General features: G+C 64.3%; 2 protein-coding genes across 5 annotated transcripts; one reads left to right on the top strand and one right to left on the bottom strand.

Annotated features, from left to right (window-relative positions):
* Positions 1 to 346: 346 nt before the first annotated feature.
* Positions 347 to 16,168, top strand: CLASRP (CLK4 associating serine/arginine rich protein). Of its 4 annotated transcripts, XM_051989423.1 has the most exons (21): positions 347 to 462; positions 5,059 to 5,171; positions 7,221 to 7,318; positions 7,631 to 7,732; positions 7,874 to 7,953; positions 8,104 to 8,188; positions 8,270 to 8,418; positions 9,228 to 9,324; positions 10,437 to 10,515; positions 10,601 to 10,674; positions 10,936 to 10,977; positions 11,176 to 11,409; positions 11,594 to 11,845; positions 13,956 to 14,219; positions 14,349 to 14,388; positions 14,739 to 14,799; positions 14,879 to 14,937; positions 15,476 to 15,522; positions 15,665 to 15,747; positions 15,860 to 15,884; positions 16,020 to 16,168. In XM_051989423.1, the coding sequence occupies exons 2-21, from the start codon at positions 5,073 to 5,075 to the stop codon at positions 16,060 to 16,062; spliced, it is 2,013 nt and encodes a 670-aa protein (XP_051845383.1). In that variant the 5' UTR covers positions 347 to 462; positions 5,059 to 5,072; the 3' UTR covers positions 16,063 to 16,168. The 4 variants fall into 4 exon arrangements, 3 of the variants coding, with proteins under 3 accessions (XP_051845383.1, XP_051845384.1, XP_051845382.1); XM_051989424.1 differs by lacking the exons at positions 15,665 to 15,747; positions 15,860 to 15,884; positions 16,020 to 16,168 and having other exon boundaries at positions 14,349 to 14,392; XR_007952425.1 differs by lacking the exons at positions 15,476 to 15,522; positions 15,665 to 15,747; positions 15,860 to 15,884; positions 16,020 to 16,168 and having other exon boundaries at positions 14,349 to 14,799; positions 14,879 to 14,916.
* Positions 16,169 to 17,078: 910 nt separating this feature from the next.
* On the bottom strand, positions 17,079 to 19,356 carry ZNF296 (zinc finger protein 296). Its single transcript, XM_051989418.1, has 2 exons — positions 18,645 to 19,356; positions 17,079 to 18,011 (listed from the first exon to the last, which is right to left on the bottom strand). The coding sequence occupies exons 1-2, from the start codon at positions 19,282 to 19,284 to the stop codon at positions 17,125 to 17,127; spliced, it is 1,527 nt and encodes a 508-aa protein (XP_051845378.1). The 5' UTR covers positions 19,285 to 19,356; the 3' UTR covers positions 17,079 to 17,124.
* Positions 19,357 to 20,124: the final 768 nt, after the last annotated feature.

Raw genomic sequence — 20,124 nt, 5'->3', positions numbered from 1 at the left:
AATAAGCCCCCCAGGTAGGATTTGAATTCAGGTCTATGCCGATTGGAGGACGCGCTTTTTATCCACGGCTCCACCAGCAGCCACTTGCAGCCGAGCCAGCACAAGGCCAGAAGGGCTCTCCCTGCCGTCCCTCCCCCCTCTCCCTTCCCCCCACTTCCGGTCGTCAAGCCGCAACTCGCCCGGCGGCGGGAGCCACCAGACAAGGAGGGCGGGGGCGTTAGTCACGTGTTCGGCCCCAGCATCTGCGCATTCCTCAGCTTGGCGGCCGCCCCGGGAGCGCTCCTCGGGTGTAATGCGCCTGCGCGCTCCACGGGCCTCGGGCGCAATCTGGCAGCAGGCCCAGGCCTGGCGGAATCGCGGTTCCGGGCCCCGCCAGCGGCCTCGGCCCCTCCCTTTCCGGCGCGGCGCGCAAGCGTATACCTCGCTTCCGGTTCCGGCACCGGCGGCTGCAGCGGAGACGCGGTGAGTGTAGGAGAGAGGGCAGCCGGACAAGGGCTGTGGTGTCTCCGCCCCCGAGCGGCCATGGGCCCGAGACCCCGCCCGAGAGGGACGCGGGGCGGCCGGGGACGAGGAAGCGCCCTCGCCGCGTCCCCGCGGGCCCCTCCCCCACCTGACCCCAGCAGACTTCCTCGCCCCCATCTCCCGGTGTTGCCCCTCCCCCACCAAGCCCCCAGACCGTGGGGTCGTGCCCCTCCCCCAGTGGACCCTAGCATCCCCATTCCCCTGGTAGTGCCCCTCCTCGCTCCTGCCCGTGGTGGCGTCCCTTCCTCCCTCCCGCCCCCAGGCCCTTCGGCCGTGCTCCTTCCTCAGCAGACCCCCACGTCCCTCTCCCCCTGGAAGTGCTCCTCCTCTGTCCTGCCCGCGGTGTTGCCCCTCCCCCACCAACCCCGCAGACGCTGGGACCGTGCCCCTCCCCCGGAAGACCCCCGAGCCTCCATCCCCCAGCGGTGCCCCTCCCCCCTGCTGCCCACGATGGTGTCCCTTCCCCGCTCCCGAGGCCGGACCTTGCGGCCGTGCCCTTTCCCCCGCAGGCCCCAGCGCCCCCCTCCCCTTGGCGGCGCCCCTACCCCCTCCTCGTGGTGGTGCCCCTTGGCCTCTCTCACCCCCATCCCTTTACAGCCCGTGGTGGTGCCCCTGTCCCAACAAACCCCCCGAGCTCAGGACCGTGCTTCCTCCTCCACTCTCTGGTCTTGCCCCCTGCCCGGCAGGCCCGGCCTCGTCCCCCAGCCCCTCTGTTCCTCCTCTGTGCCCCTTTCTCTCTGCCCAGCTCCTTCATGGAGGGGTCCCCTCCCCGGGACGCCACGCGGTCTCCACCCCCCTGTCCCCGCTTCTCCCCACGTGCCGTTCCCCCATTTATTCTCCCATCCTCCAACCTCCCCAGCTCCTCTCGACCTTCCAGATCCCCTGAAAACCTGCCCTCATTGAGACCATTCCCCACCCCCAATTTTTAACTGCCCTTCCGCTTCTCCTCTCCCAAATTCAAGGCGGGAACCTTCCCCTTCTTAGACCAAAACTACAGTCAGACCAAAGTCAGACTTGCCCTGAAGCCGGAACTCCATCTTCTTCGAGCCCCTCCCCACTTTTCCAGAAAGGCCTGGGTCTCCCTCTCCCTGGCTCTGACCTGGCACCCGGCTCCTTGGGCACTTCGGGCCCTCTCACACCCAAATGCCCTTCTCCCACCAGGCCTTCCCGAGGTCCTCAAGCACACTTTCCCTCCATGTGAAGGCTTCCCTGTGTTAGTTAGTCCTTTTCTCCATCTCATGATTTGTCCCTTAGGCCCCCTCCCCATTCCAGACTTTCTGCCCCTCCCCATTGCCTTGGGTGGGGAAGTGGGGCTCCAGAGCAGTCTGGCCAAACTCACATAGAAAAAGACTCTGGATCCAGACATAAGGATGCTTTTGGCAGCATACTGACTTAGTTTTAAAGTGTAATTTTCTTTTTATTATATTTACTTTAGTTTTGTTAAATATTTCTCAGTTACATCTCTTTTCCCCATAGATTAAGCTGGATCCTCTTTTCTCCTTTCCCTGCCCTCCTCTGGGGCATCGTGTTGAGGGACCTCTTTTTTTCCCTTACTCCTTCTGTGGAATTCTGTTCTCATCTTCCTCCATTCTCTTCTGGATCCTTCAAATATCCCTTTCTTTACTTAGATCTATTCTTCCTCCTAATTAGAGGATTTCCCAGTGATCCCCCCTCTCCTGGTGCTGTCCACCTCTCGTCCCTTCCCTGAGCTTTCCTTGGTTCCTTCCCAAGCCACCCAATGGTCCCCTCCCAAAACCTCGCCAAGGACTGTTGGTCCTCTTTGGGGCTCCATGTGCTCCATTCCTCTTAAAAAAAAGACAAAAACAAGCAAGAACCCAAATCTGCCCTCTCTTTGTTTCTGCCCAAGTCCCTCCTGGGCCTTCGTGATTTTATCCTTGACTGGGACCTCAAACAAAAGCCTGCCCCAGCCCAGGCAGTTCTCTCTCAAACCTCAGCCGTCCATTTTAAGCGGCTAGAGAGTTAGTCAGTACTTTGTGCTGGGGACACCGGTAAATAATTCCTGCCCTGTTTACTCAGGGCCACATGTAGGAAGATGAAGAAGTTCTTAAGCGGTTAGTGATTGGGATGTGATTAAGTAATTAGGGTACACGAGGAGACAAAGAAGTACCTGAAAAATGAGCACGGGAGGAATGGCCAGGAAGGCTCCATGGAGGAGGTAGCCCCTGAATTGGGCCTTGGAGGACTTGAGCAGATAGAGAGCAGATAGTCAATGCAGGGGCAGAGACAAGGAAGGGGAGGAAGTTTAGTTTGGGGGCTCCTTGGTTTATGCAGTTGGGTCATGGAAAGAGCCTCGTCCCGCTGAGGATAGGTCCTCAGAGCTGCATCTTTAGGTTTCTGGGGCATTTGCATAGAGGTGATAATTGAAGTCATGGGAAGAGATGAGATCACAAAGGAAAGAGGTTAGAGAAAAGCTGGATGAGGACACTCTTGGGAGATAGTCATACCTGGGAGGCCAGAGAGAGCCCAGAAATGGAAGAGGCGTGCCAGGGGGAGCCCCTGAATGGGAGGGGGCCCCTGGGAACCAGCTCTTTGGGACTTTGCTTGAGCGGGAACCTCTCTGACCACACACCGGACAAGCGGCCATCCCCGAAGCTGGCCTGTTCTTGAGCAACCCCCAAGGTAGCCCTTTGAGTTTTGCCTAGATCCCTGATCCCGAGCCTTAACTGCAGCTTTCATCCTTAGTTCTGTTTCTGTCCAGGGCTCTTCTCCATGGCAGTCCTTCACATTCTTAAAGAGGGCATGATTCCTATGGCCCCATCTCAGGTTGTCTCCAAGGCCTGTGGCCATGTAGCTCTGAATCAGTGGGGCTCCCAGAACTGCCCGCCCCATTGCGGGGACTGTCAGCTCCCCAGCTCCAGCCCTTACCCTTTCTAAGAGGTCACTGAGGAAGCCACCTCGATTCTATTGACTTGCAGGCCCCCCCACTGCCCAGATCTCCAAATGAACACTGGCCACCCCTCCCCCGTCTTTTGTGAGATCAGTTTGAGGAGCCTGGCTGGAGGAGTTCCTGTTTGCTTCTTAAAATTCATTCTTCAGGCAGCTCTGGAAGCTGCTGAGCCAGACCCCCATTGGTAGGGAGCCATTCCTCAAAGGGAGCTTCCTGTTGATGGAGTCTTAGTCCTCATCAAAGAAAAAAAAGTCCTCTCAGATTTGGCCCGTGGCTGGTTAGATTCTGTCGAGCCCTTTTTGGATCCTGGCTGTCACTGGCATGTTAAGCCATCCCCGATGGGATGTCCCTGTCCTGATCCCTGGCACGTTCGCAGCCTTGGATCCTTCCAAGTCGGCATCAAACGGCTGGAGGGTCTGGCCTTTAATCAGTTCCCAAAACTTACATCTCTGTCTTTTCGCAAGAGTAGTGGGAGACCTGGTCAAGCGCGTTGTTAAAATCTGAGAACTGACCCACGGCGCTGATGCCGAGGACTTTTCTGACCCCTCCAGGCTGGGAATGGGTCTTCCGGGGACAGTGGGTGTTGGCTTGCCGTGCCCCCGAGAAGTCCCTGAGCCTAAACCCGTCATGTTGCTTTAAGGTCCAGGACTCTCCCAGGGTCCCATGGGGAATAAATAGCAAAAGCAGGATTAGAATCTGAGCCCTCCCCTTCCAAACCCAGCAGTTTCCTCGTGTATTTTGCTTCCTCCTCTGTTTGTGCTTTGTTTTCTCTGATGGAGTCTCCTTAAGTACAGGGAATTATGGGTGTTTGTGCCTGGGCTTTCTGAACCCCAAAACAAAGCTTGGCACTTTGTAAGTGTTCATGGCATTGAATTGGCCCCTCCCCTGGTCTCCTTCAGGGCAGAAATCCCTCTCCCTCATCTCCCCAAGCCCCTTCCATTCTCCCTCCTAATAGGAAATCATCCTTCCTCTTCATGCTTTCCCCTCTCCCCCCCACTTCTTGCTTTGCCCTCTCCTGTCATTCCCCTTCCCACCCTGCTTCCAGGCCTGGCCGACTCCTGTCGTCCCAGCCCAGTGCCTCGTGGCTGTCTATGTCTTCTCAGATCTTCCCTCCCCCAAACTCCTAAGGGAGGCCATCTCAGAGATGATCATGAAAGCACTTAGGAGCCCTGCCTCCCTTCCCTGAGCCCATTCCACCTGTCAGCACCTCCCTCCCCCGCTTAGGGCTGGGACACTGAGGTCATGAAAGGGAGAGTCCCCTGCGCGGGCTCTGCTGGGCCCCTTTGGGCTGGAGCTGGACCCTGGTCTTCTTAGACCCCTGTTCTTAGATGACTCTTGTCCCAGCACTTTCTGGCCTTGGGGGAAATCCCACTCTGGACCTCAGTTCACTTGCCTGTAAATGAGGGGAAAGATTAGATTGTCTTGGAAGTTCCCCTTTGGGCTCTGAGATCCCAATCCCAGCTCTTCCTGGGGGTCACCCGTTCCTTTGGGCCTTGCATTCCCCAGCTGTAAAATTGGAGGGAGGGGGCTGGACTCTCCAGATCCTCCAGGGCTGTCCTACCCTCGGTGAGGGGGGGGCGTCCCCTCCCTCCCCAGACCCTTCCCTTACGTTCGCGCCCTGTCCACAGGCTTGGCCGCCACCATGTGGCATGAGGCCCGGAAACATGAACGGAAGCTTCGGGGCATGATGGTGGACTACAAGAAGCGTGCTGAGCGCCGCCGAGAATACTATGAGAAAATTGTGAGTAACGGCCGGGAGGGCTGGGGGGCGGGGTGCCCCACACAGGGGCCGCGGAGGCAGGGGCGGCCGTCTGTGCCCTCGGCCTCGGTGTCTCCGGTGAGAATTGGGAATGCTGGGCTCCAGGAACTTCCCAGGCCCCTTTCCCCCCAAATGTTCTTTGTGGAGCCAGTGCCTTGTGAGGCGTTTGCCAGAGGGACAGGAGCTGAGCCTGGGAGGCCCCAGGAGGAGGAATGGGACTTAAGCCCCTACTGTGTGCCAGAACCTGTGCAAACCAGCAAGGGGGCAGTCCGAGTGCTAGTCCCTCCTCCAGGAAGGTTTATAGACAATTCCCTGCAAGGGAGATCTGGAGAGTGCCCTGGGAAAGTGGTTGATCCGGGCTGAGGGGCCCTTCTGGGCATGCTGAGGCTGCTTGGAGCCTTCAGGCACCCTCCCCCATTCTGGACTCGGCTGCTTGGGCTCCATGTTAGACTGGGGAAGGGGACTTTTTTTGAACCCCCACAGATGACTTACTCATCTCTTTCTCCCAGTAGATTCAGCCCAACATTCTCACCTGCCCAGAATTTGTCCTTTAGCAGGCCATCAGGAGCATCCCCCTCCCCACCCTTGGGGTGGAGAAAGGCTTCAGAGGCACTTTGAACCCCTGCCAGCCAGGGTCCTGCCTCCCCCCCCCCCCTTCCTGCCGAGCGGTCCTCTGGTCAGCCCTGCCGGGTGGCACCTGATTCGCTTTCTTTATCCTGACCCTAAAACGGGCGTCTTCCCAGCTTACTCCTAATTCTGGCCCATTTCCCATCCCCGTCACGTGACGACTCTCAGAGTACTTGAAGCTCGCTAAGCCGTCCTACCCAGCGTTCCTTTCTCTTTAATGTTTGTTCTTCGGTCGTGTCAGACCCTGCTTGGCCCCGTTTGGGGTTTTCTTGGTAGAGATGCCGGAGTGACTTGCCCTTTCCTTCACACGGTCAGCGAGGGCTGAGGCCCGATTTGAATGCAGGAAGATGAGTCATCCTGACCCCAGACCCGGCTCGCTGTGGCGGCCCTTGTGTATCAGCCAGTGACTCCACGAAGCCTTTTTAAAGCGCCTACTATGGGCCTGGGCTGCTGGGGACCCACAGACAGGAGGGAAATAAAAGACAGGTGTGGCCGCTTTCTCGGGAGCCCTCCCGGAGCCCAACGCCGGAGACCTGAGGAGGGTGGCCCGCAGGGAGCCTTGGGCCTCCCTGAGGGAGCTTTAAGCTGGGGTTTGCAGGCCCTTCTCAGCCCCGTGAGCCTCTGCAAACAGGCTCTTTTCTCTTGGCCTTGTGAAGGTGGATGTTTTTGGACCCAAGGATCAGGCTGGCTCGGCTTTCTGTTAGCCCTCGGTTTCCTTTTATTAGATTTGCCCCAAGGTCCGAGCCTTCTGGGACTGTTTCGGGTCCCGCCTCTGTTTTCGAGGTTTTTGAGCCTCCTCAGCCCCGTGTTTTTATCAGTTGTTGACGAAAACGTCTCAGTCTGAATTGACCATAAAGCAACAAAAGCCACCGCTGTGCCGGCCCGGCAGAGGAGCTGGTCCTGACGGAGGTGGGGGCTGGGGCGCTAGGCTCTCTGTCCATCTCATCTCTGGGCTGGGGTTTTGTGAAGAGAAGTGAAGGAGGAAGGGCCGCCAGGACTGGCCGCCAAGCTGGAAACCTTTCCCTGGCTGAGAACTGCAAAAGAACTCGGCTCTCGGAGCGGCTCGGCTTGGCCGCGGGGGGCAGACCCGGCTGCGGGCGGCTGTAGCGCTCTCGGCTGCCTCAGCGCCGGGGCCCCGCGCGCCCTGGTCAGCCAGACACTTCCCCCTGCCAGGAGGCTGCTGTGGCCGGGCGTGCGCTGGTTGTTGCACAAGGTGACCACGGGGTTTGGGCCCCGGAGGCCGGAGCTCCTGCCTGGGGGCCAGCCTGGCCTGGGAGAAGGGCCCTGCTTGGGGTCAGGACCCTGGCTTAGACGCCGGGTGAGCCTCTTGCTCTGGGACTCGGCTTCTTCGGCCCTGTGAGGGGTACGGACTGGGAATCCCTGAGCTTCCTTCTGTCTCTGCAGAAAAAGGACCCCGCCCAGTTCCTGCAGGTGCACGGCCGGGCCTGCAAGGTGCACCTTGATTCAGCGGTGGCCCTGGCTGCTGAGAGCCCTGTCAACATGTGAGGCCCCCGGCTGGGCGGAGGGGGGCTGGGGGCGTGGGTGAGAGGCCCGGAGACGGCCCAGGGCCGGGAACTCAAGGCAAGGCCTGAAGGCTTTAATAGTGGGCAGGCTGGTGGGGTGTGGGGACGGGGAGGAAGGGCAGGTTTGGAGGGCAGGCTGGACTTGCCTAGAGATCCTCATGTTCGGGGGAGGGAGGGGCTGGGGAGGGGGCCCCCGCCCCGGGAAGGTCTGTGTTCTGGGGGCGGGCGCCTGGCCCTGGGTGCTGCGGGGCAGGTGCCCGTGGCCGGGGCTGAGCCCCTGGGGTCTCTCAGGATGCCTTGGCAGGGAGACACCAACACCATGATCGACCGGTTTGATGTCCGTGCCCACCTGGACTACATCCCCGAGTACACCCCCCCGCTGCTGACAACTATGTGAGTGTGGGGCCGGGCCGCCTCGGGGCCCCACCCTGGGGGGCGGGCTGGTCCTCTGGGTAGGGGAGCTGAGGCCCGCGGGGTGAGCCCTTTGCCGAGCTCGTGGGGAGCTCCTTCCAAGGCCCCGGGGTTTCTCCCCAGCTCTCCAGAACAGGAGTCTGATGAGCGCAAGTGCAACTATGAGCGGTACCGAGGCCTGGTGCAGAATGACTTTGCTGGCAGTGAGTGATGGGGAAGGGCTGGGGGGCAGAGGGAAGGGTCGGGGCTGGGGAGGAGGGGCAGGGGAGCCCCCCGCCGGCCCCGCTCACAGCCAGTGTTTCCCCTCTGCCTCGGCCGTCCCACCCGCTTCTCCTCGTCTGGCTGGGCCCCAGTCTCGGAGGAACAGTGTCTGTACCAGATCTACATAGATGAGCTCTACGGGGGCCTGCAGAAACCCAACGAGGAAGAGAAGAAAAAGTAAGGGCGGGCGCAGGGGCTGGGGCGGGCGCAGGGGCTGGCGCAGGGGACTGACGGGCCTTGCCTCTGCTCGTGGCCCAGGCTGGCAGAGAAGAAGGCCTCCATCGGCTACACTTACGAGGACAGCACCGTGGCCGAGGTGGAGAAGGCCTTGGAGAAGCCGGAGGAGGAGGAGTCGCCTGGGGAGGAGGAGAGCAACTCGGATGAGGACGAGGTCATCCCCGACATTGGTGCGTCTGCTCCGGCCCCTCCCCTGGGGCACTTCTGTCCCGTTCTTCCCTTTAGGGCCCCTCCTCCCTGCCCTCGGCTCCTCTGTGCCCGGCCTGTGATCCGGGCTCCTGTAAGCAGGCGAAGGGGCAGGGGCTCCCCCCAGAGAATGGGCAGGAGCCCTGTGGGCACACGTGCTGCCCATCCCTAGGACCTGCCTGCATGGATAGGTGCACTCACGGAGGTGCCAGAGGTACCCCCAGAATGCGCCTGGCACAGATAGGGGCCTAAAGTGTGGTCCCGCACAAAGAACATCCGTCTGTATGAGTCCCCCACAAAGGCCGGCGCGGTGTCCACGCAGCCAGAGCTCACACGTAGAAGGGTAACCTGTGGGATCTCCATGCGCAGATTGCACACGTGGGCAGTCCCCACCCCTAGAACGCCCGCGTTCTAGGTTCCATCCAGAATGGACCTGCTTAGACACGTGCACGGGTAGTGCCCACACCTAGAACGTGTGGCCGGGGGTGCCTGCTCAGAATGCACACTCACGTAGGTGTACGTGTCCGGGACTCACATCCAGAGCCCTCGGGGGAGGAGGGGGCTGTTCTGGGGGTCTGGCAGGGTCTCCTATGGCTTTGATGCGAGTCTTTCAGCTAGAGGCCTGGATGAGGAAGGGATGTCAGCTGTCCAGGCCCTGGGTCCCCCAGGTGCCTCCCCTCGCCCTGACTGCCTCTTGGCAGCCTTTCTCTGGGCCTGCCTTCTCCATGCCCGCTGGCCTCGGCCACGCTGCCCCTTACCGCCTTTCTTTTCCCCTCCCCCCTGATGGGCACAGATGTGGAAGTGGACGTGGACGAGCTGAACCAAGAGCAGGTGGCCGACCTGAATAAGCAGGCCACGACCTACGGCATGGCCGACGGGGACTTTGTGAGGTGAGGCCCCGGGGGGAGGACTGGAACCCACAAGGCCCGCCCCGTCCCCCGCCCCTCCCCTCAGCCTGACGGCTCGCCTGGATTTGGTTCCGAGGACCACTTTTGTGGCCTTGGATGGGTCTCAGCCTCCTCAGTTGTAAATCATGTTTCTAGCATTAAACGCATCTGCTCAGTCACATGACCTTATGCTCAGTGACCCGACCTGTGCCTGTCCAGCTGCCTGGGAGGCCCTGAGCAGCGCCCGGCCTCCCTCCTCCGGAAGAGGACCTGGGGTCCTGTGGGTTTGATCCCGTGTCCTCAAGCTGACCTGGCCTTGGGACGCTCTGCCCCAGCCCTCCCAGGACGGACGTGGCGGGGTACAGTGGGCGGTTTGGGGGCTGGGGTCCCTTTGCTTCTCAGAGGGGAATTACTGCGGGCCGGCTGGCTAAGGCTCTTCGGAGACCGGTCCTTCCATAGCTGGGGAGGACACAAGGAGCCCCCTATGATGGGGGCTCAAGCCCTTGCTCTGTCATTTGCTGTTTTGTGGCAGTGCAGGTGGCCCCTCCTTCAGCTGGACAAGGCCGTTGAGAAAGCAGGGCCCTGCGACCCTGAGGGTGCCCACCTCGCCTTCCCTGGGGCTGGGCCGGGAGGCTGGCTTACGGCACCTCTCAGGTCCCTTCCACCCCCTCCCTGGATGATCTTTGTACTTCCCAGGGGCCCATGGAAGGCATCTGGGGCCCCACAGGGGGCTCCGGGAGGAGCCTGGGAGCCCTGCAGGCAAGCCCCCTGGGGCGTTGAGTAGGGAGGCCACCTTGCAGAAGGCTTGAGCACAGGGCAGGACGGGCAGGGAGAGGATTCATGGAAGGCAGGCAGACAGCGGGGGCTCGGGGAAGGCCCAAGGCCGGTGGCAGTCTGGAGGACGAGGTCCACGGGCTCTGGCGATCTGGGTTCCGGTCCTGCTTCTGCCTCCGCCTTGCTGTGGCCTCAGGCCGGTTGTTAGGGGCCCTCTGGGCCTCTCAGTTCCATCTGAAGAAGGAATATCGTTGGCCCCGCACAGCGTCTCTCTTGGCCGTGGCCAGACCTGAGCCCAGAGAGTGGGTGCCCCTGCCCGTAACCCGTGTGCCCTCTCCTAGGATGCTGCGGAAGGACAAGGAGGAGGCTGAGGCCATCAAGCACGCCAAGGCCCTGGAGGAGGAGAAAGCCATGTATTCGGTGAGAGAGGGGCCCCGGCTGCAGCAGCCCCGGGGCCGAGGGGAGGGGGCCGGGTGGCCTCCCCTCAAACCCGTCATGTTCCCAGGGCCGCCGATCCCGGCGACAGAGGAGGGAATTCCGCGAGAAGAGGCTGAAGGGTCGTAAGATCAGCCCCCCAAGGTAGGCCCCGCTTCCATCCCGGCCAGGTTCAGACTGTCCCCCACTCTGCCCGCGCCTTCCTGGGCTGGGCTGGGGCTGCACCGAGAAGGGCAAGGGGGTGGCCCAAGTCTGAGGAGCCAGCTTTGTGTCCTTGCCGGGGCGGGTCCCTTCCACCTCTGGTGCTCCTAGGGGGTCTTAGTGCAGGAGGGAGAGGCGGGATCTGGGTGTGAGAGGGCTCCCCCGGGCCCCGGTGCCATGGGCCCCTCTGTTCTCGTTCTGCAGCTACGCACGCAGAGACAGCCCCACCTATGACCCCTACAAGCGGTGAGTCCCGGGGGCTTGGCGGGGCTGGGGTCGGTCCTTAAGCGCCACATCCCAGGGAGGCCCGTGTTGGGCTCTGGAGAAAACGCCGAGCTAAGATGAGAAATGGCGCCCGTCCTTGTGCGGAGGGCCTGGGCTCGTTCCCGTCCCCCCGGGGGCCCTCGGGTGCGTGACTGATGGGCTCTCCTCCGGCCACCCCAGGTCACCGTCCGAGTCCAGCTCCGAATCTCGCTCCCGCTCGCGGTCACCGACGCCGGGCCGGGAGGAGAAGATCACCTTCATCACCAGCTTCGGGGGCAGTGACGAGGAGGCGGCGGCCGCTGCTGCCGCCGCCGCCGGTGCCGGGGCTGCGCCGGGGAAACCTCGGGCTGGCCAGCCCCCGATGGCCCCGCAGCCAGGCGGCGGCCCCGCGCCAGGTCGTAACGCCAGCTCCCGGTCGGTAACGTTCACTCTCGCCTGACTTTGCCGTGTCCCGATGTCTCTCTGCCTGTACCCCTGCCCCTGCCATGGCCGTGGTGGGTGGGGACAGGGCTGCGCCTCCCCCAGCTCCCCCCGCCTCTCTGACCGCCGCTCTGTCAGTGACCGCGCGCGTCCCTCCCCTCTGTTCCGTCCCCCACAGCCGCCGCTCCAGCTCCTCTTCCTCCAGCACCTCCAGCACTTCCACCTCCACTTCACGGTCGAGCTCCCGCTCTCGCCGGGGGGGCCACTACCGGCCGGGTCGACACATGCGCTCCCGCTCCCGTTCGCGCTCCCGCCGCTACTCGCGCTCCCGGAGTCGGGGCCGGCGTCACTCTGGAGGCGGCTCGCGAGACGGGCGCCGCTACTCCCGCTCACCCACCCGCCGTGGCTACGGGGCCCGGCGGCGATCCAGGTAGGCGCTTTGCCGAGGGGGCGGGCGGGCGGGCGGGCCCCGAATTTGGCTCCTTTGGGCCGTGCTGCGGCACCTCTTGGCTGCGCCTGGGGTACAGATCCGGCCTCTGCCTCAGGAGAGATGGCACAGACCAGGCCCCTGACAGCGTAGACGGGTGACAGGCGGGAGGGAGGCTGCCAGTGAGTGGGGGTGAGCCGAGGGGGAGAGGGGACAGGAGGTCTAGGAGAAGGTGGGGCCGGGGCTTTGCCTCTGGCCTGGCCAGGACCTTGGTTGGAGGGGGGGGCTCACTGGGCTCCAGGCCAAGGAGGAGAGGAGAGCAGGACGGCAGCACTGGGGGTACAGAGAGGGGCATCTGGGACCCAGACCAGCAGCCTCGGCTCCTTTCTGGGAGTCTCGAAGGGAGGCCGAGCTTCAGGGCAGAGTCTGTGCTCGGGGCCCAGGAAAGACCGAGGGTGGTGGGGAGGAGAGACCCCCGTCACCTCTGCAGGGGGAGAGCACCTGCCCTCAGAGCTGGGACACCCCCCGAGATCAGGTCCTGGCTTGGACGTCTTCTGCCTCTGCTCCCTCATCTTGCATTAATGGCTCTCTGGGGGGCCTCCAACTCCGAGTCATGTCCTCGAGGCCTCTGAGGGACTCCCAGAGCTGGGGATGGATGGACTGGGTCCCGCTTTGGCCTGTGCTCGAGAGGACCAGCCGTAGTTCCCACCTCGGACTTGCCCCTGGGTGATCTGGGTCAAGTCCCATCCCCCCTTAGCCCAAGTTTTCTTGTGTGCGAATGTGCCGGGTCAGCAGGCTCTGTGCTGGGATTTCCAGGGGGCCGCTGGGGGAGGGTCCCCAGGGAACCTTTCCCCAAGGCTCGGCCCAAGGCACGCCCGCGAGGGAGGCTCATGGCTGAGGGCGGCACTCCGGGATGGCCGGCATCCGCCCATGAAGGCCCCCTGCCCGGACAAGGCTGGGCAGCCTGGAGGCCACGGGCCCGAGAATTTCCCGTGGGTTCTTGGCAGTTCTAGAACGTGTTAGGGTGGTCATCATGTGAGGAGGAGCCACACCAGGCCAGCTGCTAGCTTCCACAGCAGGGGGAGGACCGGGTTTGGAGTCAGGAGGAGCTGTGTTCAGATCTTGCCAGTGATGCTTCAAAGCCATGTGACCCTGTACGAGCCCTTCAGGCAGCTAGCGAGGCCGTGGCCACGGGGAAGGATTGTGCCACGCAGGGGTGACCTCCCCCCCACCCCCCTCACAAGAGTCTCAGGGACCCAGGCTCTGGGCCTTTGCTGGGGGGACGCTGTGATTGCTGGTCCTGGTGGTGTGTGCACGTGCACGTGTGCAGACGGCTGCTTAGGCGCAGGTTGTGTTTGTGAGGCAGTTTGCAGGCGCCCCGCCAGAGGGCATCCCCTGGTCTGCATGCCCACCAGTGCAGGTGGAGGTTCTTACACTGGAGGGCAACGCTTAGTGTCCTGGCAGCCCGTGAGCATCGCGCCATTGCTGCCCTCTGCCCAGAGGCCCGGGGGATCAGATGGAGGAGCGGGGAGTGGGGGGAGGGCTGAAAAGAGGCTTCCACCACAGGGTCTCTGTTATGGGGAGGAGGGACTCTTAGGCGCTCTGATTTATAAATGGGGAAACTGAGGCAGGCGGTGGATCATCCCACTAGGAAGGCTCTGAGGCACTATCTGGAGTCCTTGAGGATGTCAGAGGGAGCGGGCTTGCGCTCTAGCGGCCTTCGAGCCGTGATGAGTAGGTGACGCAGGAGCTTCCTGTTCCCATCTGGGCTGGACAAGAGGGCCGCTTTGTGCCCCCCAATGTGGGCTCCCCCTGCTGGCGGCGACCGGCACCCTGGGGGGAACAGGCGGCGGGGTGTGGCCCCCGCCATGGCGCCTCCTCTCGGCTCTCTTCCAGCTCTCAAGCTGTGGCTTGCTGAGTTGTCTAGTCACAATGAGCATAACGTCCAGGGCCCGGCTGTCCCCCAGGTGGGGGACCTTGGGCTTCTTGGGCAGTGACCCCAGGAGGTCAGTTCCCTGGAGGCGAGGACGGAGCTGGGCCCTGGGCCGGAGGGGCCGGATGTGCCTGAGCGGGGCCAGGGCCCCGTGGCATCCCGGGCGTTTGTCTTCTCCAGGAGCCGCTCCCGGTCGGGGGAGCGCTACCGCCGAGGGGGCCGGGGCCCGCGGCATCGGAGCAGCAGTCGCAGCAGCTGGTCCCCCAGCCTGTCCCGCAGCCGCAGCCGTAGCCACAGCCACAGCCACAGCCATAGTCGCAGCCACAGCCGCAGTCGCAGCCACAGCCGCAGCCGCAGCCGTAGCCGTACCCACTCCCCATCGCCCCTGAGGGAGAAGCTGACGAGGCCGGTGGCGTCCCCAGCCGTGGGGGAGAAGTTGAAAAAGTGAGCCGGGAGTGAGGGCGGGGGCGGGGGTGGGTGCGGGAGTCCCAGAGAACGAGGGCCAGCGGACGGGTGTGTGTAGAGTGCCCACCTGGGTGCCGAGGTCAACCTTTCCTTCCCCATCCCCCCCAGGGCCGACACAGCTTCGGGTAAAGAGACAGGAGCTGCCAAAGTCAGTAAGAATTTGGAACTCGCCCGTCTAACTCCCAGCGGCGGCACCACCCAGAGCCAAGCACCTACAGTGGGGATGGGGTGGGGGTGGGGCATTGGGGGGCCCCCAGGGCAGGAACCCCGGGGCTTGTTGGGGTCAACCCAAACAGCTTGGAGCCCCTGGCTTAGGTGCCTCTGGGACCAGGGGGTGCAGACCCGTGGGCCCTGGCCCCACTTGGGGTGGTCACCTCTCCTGAGGGCCTTCCCCTCCCGTTCTCTTCCTACCTCCTTCAAAAGCCAGGAGCTCTGTGATGAGGTTGGAGCGGGCGACCTGAGCACCCACCACCCCTCCCCTCTCTCATTTCCCCACAGCCCAAGCTGACCCCCCAAGAGAAGCTGAAATTGAGGATGCAGAAGGCCCTCAACAGGCAGTGTGAGTGCGGGCCCCCAGCAGGGAGGGAGGGAGGCGGGCCGGCCATCGGCCGCTAACCTCACGGCCTTTCCTTCTCCAGTCAAGGCGGATAAGAAGGCGGCGCAGGAGAAAATGATCCAGCAGGAGCATGAGCGGCAGGTGAGGCCCCGAGGGCCAGGCTCTGCTACGGGAGAAGGCAGGAGGGCATTTATGGAGCACCTGCTGTTTGCCAAGCACCGGGGCTTCGCAGACAGCTTATGGAGCAGGGAGGGCTGGGATACAGTGTGCTCAATACATCTCAGGGAGGCTCCTTGGGACAATGGGCAGAGGCCTCAATCTGGAGAGGGGCCTTGGGATAGTTCTTGAAGGGGAGTCCTCCTGCTACGGGGCATAGCTGAGGGTGCTTCTGGACATTCTGGCTGCAGGGTGCCCAGCGGGGCAGGGACTGGCAGGCCAAGGAAGATTGGGGTGGGGGTGGGGTGAAGGGAGGCCATTAGCTATGCTGGGAAGGAGAGCTTCTTTCTCGAGAAGGGGGACATTGCTTAATGGCGGGTCATGGGGACTGAGAGGCAGGAAGAGTCAAGGTCACCTCCCAAAAGGGACCTTGGGGAGGGAGAGGAGGCCTGAGTCTGGCGGGCCTGGGGGCTTGAGATGGGCAGGGAAATGGGCACCACACTGGGACCGATCTGTGTTTCAGGAGCGAGAGGATGAACTCCGGGCCATGGCCCGCAAGATCCGCATGAAGTAAGCCCCTCCCCTTCCTCTCCCCCAACTTGCCTTCTTCCCTCCCTCCCCCAACCTGCCTCCTTCCCTCCCTCCCAGCCTGCCCCTTCCCTTCCCCTTGATGCCTGTTTGCTTCATCTTTGCCCTCTCCTTCCCCCCTTAGGGAGCGGGAACGGAGAGAGAAGGAGAGAGAGGAGTGGGAGCGTCAGTACAGTCGACAGAGCCGATCCCCGTCCCCCCGATACAGTGAGTCCCTCAGCTGAGCCGCCTGGGGAGAACGGGGGGTGTGAGGGGACTTGGTGGGACTGAGACTTGCCCCCCCTCCCCCACCCAACTCATTTCTTGTCTTCCCTTGCAGGTCGTGAATACAGCTCCTCCAGGAGGTAAGCCTGCTGGGCCACGCTCCCCGGGCCCCCAAAAGTGCTGGCTCCCTTTGTCCCGCTCCCAACCAGGGTCCAGCCCCTCCCCTAGTCCTCCTCCCTTGGTGCTCACGTGCTGTCTCTTTCTTCCTGTTCTAGGCGTTCACGGTCCCGTTCTAGAAGTCCTCATTACCGACACTAATGGGATTGGGGGGGTGGGGATTGGGGAGGGGCTGGAGCCCCTGTCCAGGTTCAGTGCTGCTGGTTTTACCACTTGTTTGTGGAATAAATTAGAAAAGGATATTTAATATCCCTCTCGTGGTCTGTTCTGTGTGTCGAGGGCTGGGGGAGAAAAGCTGGGAACTGGATCCCAAGGAAGCCCGAGGAGGAAGCCAGGCCTGACCTTCGGCCACAGTGGGGAGGGGAAGGTGCTGCTGGGATTGAGTGGAAACTGAGGCTGGGAGAGGGAAGAAGAGCCAGAATTGGACCCCAGGTCCTTGAACTTGTTCGTGTCCTTTCTGTGCTGGCTTTGAGGTCAGGCCTCAGAGGGGTGTCCTGCAGCCTGAGCCCCACTGTGGGCTGTGGACCCAAGAGGTCAGAACCAGGTGTGCTCTCTGGCTGGGCTGGGCCCGTGAGAGCCTGCCTGTTTACCCTTTCCTGGGCTTGGGCCCGTGCTGCTGCAGGGCTGGGCAGAGGCCTCGGCTTGTTGGGTGTCCTCCCAGAACAGGGACAGCGGCGCACGCCCAGGATTCTGGGCCCCGTTCCCACAGAGGTGCCCACCCCAGCATGGCCAAGGTGGGGCCGGGCGGACCTCTGCGCTGCCCCCGGGCGGCCGTGCCCCGTGGCCTTGGCCAAATCCCCCTTGCCACTACTGACTTAGGCCTAGTCCAGCCCGAGACTGAGGGCCTCCCTCCTGTCTAGTGGGGAGCCAGGGGGACCTCTGCCCCGGGGGCCCTTGCAGGCCCAGGCCCAGTCCCTCTTCTCTTGCCCAAGCCTCGCCCACGCCGGAACCGGGCCCACCGCTTTCCGTGCCAGCCTGGCCCTGCCCCGGGCAGTGGTGGTGCCGGCGATATCGGGGGGAGCTCTTTGCTGCCCTCCCCCCCCAAACCGGTCTGGCCAGCCACTTTCTTGTGGGGGGGGGGGGAGAGAAGAGTGGAAACTGTCCCTACCCCACCTTGCTTTTCACCAAGTTGCCGTAAAGAAAACAGAGCCCGGCTATTTCAAAAACTAGAAATGTTTATTACCAAAAATAAAAAATGAACGGTCACAGATGGGATGGGGGCTGGAGGTCGGCCTCCCGCGCAGACCCGCTTCCCGACTCCCGGTGGTGTCGTTTGAGGTGTTTGTCCAGAGTGGCTCGGAGACCAAAGGGCACGAGACAGTGCGGGCATTGGAAAGGGGGCGGGCCGGGTGCGGGGCCGTGGGTACGCAGGTGGCGGGTCAGCTTGCTGCTCTGGGCGCAGGCATAGGGGCAGAGGGGGCAGGCGTAGGGCCGCTCCCCTGTGTGGGAGCGCCGGTGAACCGTCAGGTTGCTGCTGTTTCTGAAGACTTTGCCACAGAACTCACACGTGTCTCCCCTTCGACGTCCCGCCCCCCCTCGACATCCCCCACCTGCATCCTCCCCGGGGCCGGCGGGGGGAGCGCCCGGGGAGCCGGGCTCCCGGCTGCCCCCTTCCTCATTGCTGCCGCTGCTGGGCCCTGGGGGTGGGACCAGGTCGGTGGGGGCGGCGGCGTGGTCAGCAGGCTCGGGAGGAGCGGGGGCAGAGCCGGGGCCCTCCCGCTGGTGGGTGCGCAGGTGGCGGGTCAGCTTGCTGCTCTGGGCGCAGGCGTAGGGGCAGCGCGGGCAGTGGTAGGGCCGCTCCCCGGTGTGGGTGCGCCGGTGCACCGTCAAGTTGCTGTGAGAGCGAAAGCTTTTGCCGCAAAAGTCGCAAGAATGACTTCGAACCGGGCCGGGGGTCGGGGCCGCGCTTGCGGCTGCCGGTGCCGCTGCCGCTGCCGCGCTGGTTGCGCCGGTTGCGTCTTCTGCCGGGCCGGGCCGGCTCTGGTAGATGGCCAGGCCGTGGCTCTCCTGGGCATGGCGGAGGAGGGTCCAGGCTCCCATGAACCAGCTGCCACAGCTGCTGCAGGAAAAGGCCGACGGCTCCGGGGACCCTGGACGGGGGACACAAGCAGACTGTTAATGGAGGGCTCTCGCGGGCCGCAGTTGGACAGCACGCCCAGGCGTCTGTAGAATGGGCCGGCTGCGACAGGACCCGGGTCTGCCCCGAAGTCGCTCTGGCGCAAACGCGGGGAGCCCCAGAGCTCTGGGCAGGGCGCCTGCCAGAGCAGGGGCTGGGGCTTGACTCCTCGCCATCCCGGGTGGGGGTGGGGGACGTCGGTGCCCGGCCCGGCCCGGCCAGGGGGTTCCCAGGCTGCCGAGAAGGGAGTTTCCGAGAGCGGCTCCCCCTGCCCTGCATCCACCCACCCACCCCTTTCCCTCCCTCTCCCCGCAGCTTTGGCCGCGGCCGCTGGTCACCTCCCAGCCCACCAGGCGCAAAGACAGGGTGGGGTGGGCGGGGGCGTCCGGGAAGCCGGCCCGGCCCTTCCCCCTCCCGGGCAGGCCAGCACCTGGCGGACCCAGGGGCCCACGGAGAAGTGAAACCCAGCCAGCGGGGCGGGACTCGCCGCCGCCCGCCCTCTTCCCCACAAGTCCGGGCCACCCCGACCCCTCCCCCCGCCTTGCGGCCAAGTGTGAGCCAAGGCCGAAAGGGGAAGTCCGGGGCGCGCCCGCCGCCCCCTACTCACCCGCGTCTCCTCCGGGGTCGGGGCGCTGGCCCCAGGCTGGTCTCTGGCAGCGGCCCCTCTTGTGCTCCATGAAGGCCACGATCTGGCTCAGCGGGAAGGTGAGCAGGCAGCGGCCGCACGTCAGCAGGTCTGGGCAGCTCCGGAGGGCTGCGGGGAGGAGGCGCCCGGGGCCTCCGGACCGACGCGAGGGGGCCCGCGCGCACCCGGGGCCCTGGCGCCCGTCCGGCCACTCGCCGGCGCTGCCCGCGTCGGGGGAGTCCGGGATAATCAGCGGCGGCAGGGAAGCCGAGGAGGACGAGGATGAGGACGAGGAGGAGGAGGAAGCCGGTGAGCCTGCCGGGCCTCCCGGGCCATCGGGCGGCTTGGGCTGGACGTCGTCCTTGGCCTGCTTCCCAGGCCCCCGGCAGGGCGCGCTGTCCAGCTTCCTCCGGGGTAGGTCGCACGCCGGAGCCGGGCCGCCGTCGGGGAGGTCCGGCCGGGGCAGGAGCGGCAGGACGGACGAAGAGGACGAGTTCGATGAGCAGGAAGCAGGCGAGGCCGCGGGGCCGGCCGGGCCATCAGGCTCGTCGAGGGCCCGCGGCTCGGCCTCATCGGCCCTGGGACCCCGGCGGGGCACGCTGCCCAGCTTCCTCCGAGACATGGCGCGCGCCGGAGCCGGACGCTGAGCCCCAGCCGCCGCCGCCACCACCGCGAGGCCGAGAGAGACGCTGCAGGTGAAGTGACCCGGCCTGGCCACCTGGCGGGGCGGGCCGGCCGCACGTGGGGGCCGGCAGCGGGCTCCGGCCCCGCCCCGGAGGCGGGGTGAGGGTGGGGGCCAAGCGACACCACGCCCCCTCCGGGGAGAGCAGGCCGCGGCCCGGAGTGGCCAGGGCCTTCGAGGGCGGGGCCCACCGTCGGGGTGGGGGCTGGGAGCTGGGAGCGCCGGCCCAGAACCTGGGCGGGAGGGCTGCAGGTCCCGCCCCCGCCATTGCGGCGGCCACTTCCAGTGGGATTCCTCCGAACCTCAGTTTCTCCTCCTGTTACATGGGACTAGCCGGGATGCCGAAAGTCCGGGGTGGTTGGGAGGGGAGGGGTACGTCTCGAGTGTCGGCCGGATGCCAGGCCCCAGGCCGGACGCGGGGAGACCCACAGGGGCCGAACACGCTCCCCGTCGTCCAGGGAGACAAGGTGCCGACCCTGATTCTGTCGGGGGGAGGGGGGGAGCTCCCCGGCGCGGACAGGCGCGAAGCGGGGATCCGGAGCTGCCCGCCTCTGACATCGCCTGCCATTTGGCTCGACGGACACTCGGGGCGTGGGCTCGATGAGGACCAACCTCATGCCCTCTACCTGGGGGTGAGCGGAGCCCGGGGCGCTGGAGAGCGCTCGTGCTCGTATCTCCGGGTGCGCGCGTGCGTCTCGGCTGGGCTTCCCCGAACGGCGCAGGCGCGCGCATCTCTGTCGGCTTTCCGGACGGCGCAGGCGCGTGTTCCGGCGAGGCTTC

Source organism: Antechinus flavipes, chromosome 3, assembly GCF_016432865.1.
Source record: "Antechinus flavipes isolate AdamAnt ecotype Samford, QLD, Australia chromosome 3, AdamAnt_v2, whole genome shotgun sequence".
Lineage (NCBI taxonomy): Eukaryota > Metazoa > Chordata > Mammalia > Dasyuromorphia > Dasyuridae > Antechinus > Antechinus flavipes.
This window is presented reverse-complemented; position numbering and strand designations above follow the sequence as displayed.

Coding starts and splice junctions, on each gene's coding strand:
- CLASRP (XM_051989422.1), top strand. CDS start 5,073: ATGTGGCATGAGGCCCGGAAACATGAACGGAAGCTTCGGGGCATGATG. Junction 7,319..7,630: donor GCTGAGAGCCCTGTCAACAT/GTGAGGCCCCCG, acceptor GGGGTCTCTCAG/GATGCCTTGGCAGGGAGACA. Junction 7,733..7,873: donor CCCCCGCTGCTGACAACTAT/GTGAGTGTGGGG, acceptor GTTTCTCCCCAG/CTCTCCAGAACAGGAGTCTG.
- ZNF296 (XM_051989418.1), bottom strand. CDS start 19,284: ATGTCTCGGAGGAAGCTGGGCAGCGTGCCCCGCCGGGGTCCCAGGGCC. Junction 18,012..18,644: donor CGACCCCGGAGGAGACGCGG/GTGAGTAGGGGG, acceptor TCCCCCGTCCAG/GGTCCCCGGAGCCGTCGGCC.